The 4846-nt window shown below is 35.0% G+C and overlaps 2 protein-coding genes across 2 annotated transcripts in view; both read right to left on the reverse strand.

The window, feature by feature from the left end:
• The window catches only part of LOC106106774, a gene marked incomplete in the record, with an annotated part of 7264 nt that extends 3453 nt beyond the window's left edge, over positions 1-3811 (reverse strand). Inside the window, 2 exon segments of the mRNA XM_013287430.1 lie at positions 1-57; positions 3355-3811. Coding sequence (XP_013142884.1) covers positions 1-57; positions 3355-3406 — 109 coding nt within the window.
• Positions 3812-4243: 432 nt separating this feature from the next.
• Positions 4244-4846, reverse strand: part of LOC106106419 (exocyst complex component 3) — a 6439-nt gene continuing 5836 nt past the window's right edge. Inside the window, exon 11 of the mRNA XM_013286998.1 lies at positions 4244-4280. Within this exon, the coding sequence (XP_013142452.1) occupies positions 4244-4280 (37 nt within the window). The remainder of the gene's footprint in view (positions 4281-4846) is intronic.

The raw sequence follows: 4846 nt of genomic DNA on the forward strand, positions 1-4846 counted from the left end.
CTCCCGCCTGCACCGCGTGAGGCACTGAGAACTCGGTGATCGATATCTGCCGTGTAACTGAAAAATAAAAATATGCTTTTATCAATAGTTCTTTTCATAGGCTTAAGTAAAATGTATGAGAGTGAAGAAATCCACAAATAACAAAATAATACGTACTGCCATATTAATCTGTCTAATATTTTATTTCAAACATAATACCATTTGCCCAATTGCGTAGTACAATGTGTATTCCGTATACACAATATATATCTAGATATATGAAAGCAATCGATTGTTTTTATGGCATGAAGCAAATCGGCTAGCTAGAGCTTCGCTTGTGCCGTCTAACAATACGAGCACGCGCACATTCTTAACAGATTAACTCGTGTAACGGATCAGTTCTATTATATAGAGTTTAGGGCAGTTAAAAATGACATTCATCTTTTATTTAAAACGGCAATAGCACCCACGTATGTAATTTATGTATTAAACACTTACGTACAATTTAAGTACGTATTACACTGCAAGATTTCCCTTTGTCTTATTATCACGAATTGTTACCCTAACCTATAACATGTAACTTTACGTACAGAAGCATACGAATTATCATATATGTCCATAAAAAATATTATCCTGGTTATCTACAATATGGTTAGGTGTTCTTTATAGTTCTACTAGCTTTCGTCCGCGACTCCGTACGTGTGGAATTAAAAAAGTCAAAACTAAGTGGCCTATTTGTTCTTCCACTCTCTACGTCTATGCTAAATTTCATATAAATCCGTTCAGCCGTTTAGGCTACAAACTTTAACAAACATCCATCCATCCATCTAAACTTTTGCGTTTACAATATTAGTATTATTGAATCCTGAAGATTTTACATGTTTTAGGTTTCATCTTTTACGCAGTTGGTCTGTTAGTAAAGTTAATCGTATTATGTTTTTTTAGGTCCTAGTATTGTTAGTGCAAACGGTGTCGTAGACCTAGAAAGCGGGTAAGCTTTCGAAAATCAAATGATATGAGTTCTATTTATAAGATATTATGGTAAATTGGGTCATATCCCAATGAATAAGCGACTATCTTAGGCAACCTTGAGTTGGTCCGGGAATGTTAAAAATACCGCGGTCGGTGGCGGATCTTCTGCGACTGGGGCACGCCAGGCACGCGACGTATTTTAATTATTATCAAACAAAATAAGACCTTTGTTTTTATCTAACAATAAAATACAATAAAACTCCTCACTTCATATTATCTTCAGGTAAGATCTTCATCGTGACAAGATATAAAATAAAAAAAGACCGAAAAGAAAAAGGCAGTAGTAAAAAACCGGAACCCTAGTTAAGTAGTCAAGGCAACACTGATTTATGTAATTAACATTAGAGAGCAATAAAGATATTCTTAAAAAAAAAAATAGGATTCACTATTTTCACTGCATTCGGTTATCATCACCATTAAAATCTAAACAGGAAGGTGTATTTATGCTCGCAAGATTTACTTTGAACTTGTACAAATATTTATGCTTTAGTTTACTTATTGACTGACGATGTTCAAACCTTTGTAATTGAATGCACTTTAAAATTGGAACATTTTTTTCTGTTTAAATTGACAAGCACAATATAATTCCATTTGTGTTAATTCCTAGCGGCAGGTTATAGCTTTTATTCAAGACTAATTGTGGATGACCACAATCATACAAAACATGTGTGCTCAGGCCTCATGGTCAGAAAGATGTGCCAGGACCGTGGAAATCCGTAATCTCTGCTAACCTATCTAGACTACAGGCGAGAATTATGTTGTTGTTTATAATACATACTATTTACCGAATACTATCTATTTAATAATAGAATATAGATAACATTAAACGGAGAGCCACTGACCCCAAGATAGGGAACATCAAATTGTTTATCAACTTTTTTTTATCGGTGATGTCAACAGCTTCAGACTAGCCGGATATCGACTCATGATTCGGGAATAGGTCGCGTCGCGTTTGTTTATATCACGAACGATATTCCAATATGACATAGGGTAATAGTAGTTAAAGAATAACCGTATCTAATCTTTAACTTTTGTGTAGATACACAAAAGTTAAAGTTAGTAGAGTTTGTCGACTCGGAACTCTTTTTTTGTTACGTGTATATCCGAAAGGGCTGTAGATTGGGCCAAACCAGAGTAAAATGAAGAGTTTATACTGCGGGATACTAAAACGTGATAAAAGTGACAAATAGAGGCTGCCCAGGAAAGACTGTCTTTCGATAATTTACCTCGATTAGGGACTAGTGTATACATTGCGTACAGAATAACTAACTTGTCAAGAGCTGAGATACGTCCCTTCCCAATGATACTAATTATTATAAATGCAAAAGTTTAGATGGATGGATGGATGTTTGGTACAGTTTGTAGCCTAAACGGCTTATCGGATTTCGATGGAATTTAGTATATCATAGATAGTCGGGAAGAACACAAAGGCTACTCACTTTTGTTTTTTTATTTTGACTCAGACAGAGTCGCAGTCAAAAGCTAGTTTAATAATAATGGATTAGCACTAAATATAATAGTTTACTCGATTATTATTATTACTTGGCGCTAATCTTACAATGTTGCTATTTATTGTTTATCTTGTTGAAGGTTTCTTGGTCCTTCTCTCTAATATACCTACCATATCTAGAGTCTCTAGAGGATTATTGTTAACCAAAGCGCTGGTTAGTTCTTAGAAATAACATGCAAAAATCATCTTTTATCTATATTTTATTTCGGTTTACCAAATAGTTGTCTTATTAGTTAGTAGGTTATCACAGGTAACTTTTGAACTAGGATTTTGAAATAAAAAAAATCAAAAACAATATATCGATGAGATATTGCATGACTCATTGTACTTTTATATCCGCGGTCTAAATGCAACGTAAATAAACTATAACTACTGGCATGAGACGAAAGATTTAGTGAGCGTTTTACTTTAACAGGTGGTTATAAACAAGACGTAATGGTTGGCACGCGCAAACTATTGGGCAAATAAAGTTTTTAACTATTTTAGAAAATGAAAATACCAACATGCATTTCAAAACTTCATCAAACAATATTGATATTATTAAATATGAACATGTTAAAAATGATGTTCCAAAATTAAGAACTCACCACTTCTAAGATTTTACAAAATAACCGGATATTGCACAATTTCAAAATATGAAACATTTTAAGAATGGAAGACAACTAATGAAATACACATTGAGAACATCGCACTGTGATTTGAAGATTATCGCGATCGTACGCTACGATTTGAAATATAAACGGTGATATCCGCCTACGTAGAATAGCTGCGATGGGTTCCGCGATAGGTATATGTGTTGCAAAAGGTTTGTATGAGGTTTATGTCGGTGTTACCTGGCACTAGGCACAGGAGGAGGCAGCCGGCGCGCCACATGCTGCGCCACATGCCGCCGCAGTTCGCTTCGGCAGACACGACGCGACTGCTGGCCCGCGCTCCCCGCCCGCGCCCGCCCTGCTCGCCACGCTCAGCTCAGCTCGCTGCTCGGCCCACCAGCAAATTGGCCTTCAGTTAGCGCGGGATAATCGGCCTCTTGTATCAAATTATTCCTTCCAGATGCCCACCGCCGCAACGCCGCACCGCTGACGTACAACTGCCATTGTCAGTTCGCTTTACGATTATTTTCCGTACAAATCTGGGTGTATATTAAGACTTAACGTAATTTGGCCATATCCAGGAAAATTGGCTTAAGTTTCTGTGAAAGAAAAGGAGAGAATTGAATTCTTTTCATAATTTTTAACAAACACAATAATAGAAATATTACATCAAGAAAAATTAAAACATCGTAAAGGATTACTCACCTTTATTTTGTCCCCAGATTAGTTCTAATAATTTCGTTACTTTAATGTAATAATTATGCTCAGAATACTATAACATGAACCTTTAGGCATTCTTTACGAGCCAACTTTTGGCGTAGCCAAGAAGGCGATTGACGAGCGTCGATGATTTTAAAGTATAAAAATAACTTTTATGCTTTATAACAAGTTTAATTAAACCGTTGAATGATGAATTGCCAAAACCGAAACTCTATTTTTGACTTGTGGTTCTATTTTATGTCTACAACCAGTCGTTCGTAATTCGAATTGTCGCAATTTTTGCGAAAATTTGTATTGCCCTAATATCAATACTATCATTCGATAGGTCTATTCTAAATAAGCACTTGAATCCTTTTAATCTTAGTTTATCGTTTGTAATATAAATTAGACAAAAGAAGATGACGAGATACTAGGGCATCAAAATTAGGGCGCCCGAATTTTGCCGCCTAAAAATTATTAGGAACACACAGTTCGGACATAACAGATTTTCACAACGCTTTTAACCCGGTCTGTTTGATGTAACAAGGAAGTGTACTTCAGATTTAAAATTATTGAAAGAGCGAAACTCACATCGATTAATTTTAGATCTTAAATACTGGATTGACTGGATTCTAAAATTTCTTTATAACCTGCAATTACGTTGTACAAATCGTAAAAGGTGACAATTTTTAACCAATATTTAATTTGTATTTATGATTACTGATAACCAATTTCGGACGGTGTTTTAAATCATAAAAATAACATGTACCTTATTTGTAAAAAAAAATATTTCGCGTTATGTTAAACATTTGTAATAACAAACAAAGGTTAACACTAAAATCAAATGAAAACACTGTTAAAAAAAAAAATAAAGGTAGTCAATAGGTTTTATCGTTTTGCTTAAAACTACAACAAATTACATATACTGATTAAATAAATTATCGAAATGGAAAGCGACCGCTGCCTATAAACATCCGCAATCGCAGATGCGTTGCCTACCCTTAATTGACGGAGGAGACGCATGTAAAGGCAT

The sequence above is a fragment of the Papilio polytes genome, unplaced genomic scaffold, assembly GCF_000836215.1.
Source record: "Papilio polytes unplaced genomic scaffold, Ppol_1.0 DF822178.1, whole genome shotgun sequence".
NCBI lineage: Eukaryota > Metazoa > Arthropoda > Insecta > Lepidoptera > Papilionidae > Papilio > Papilio polytes.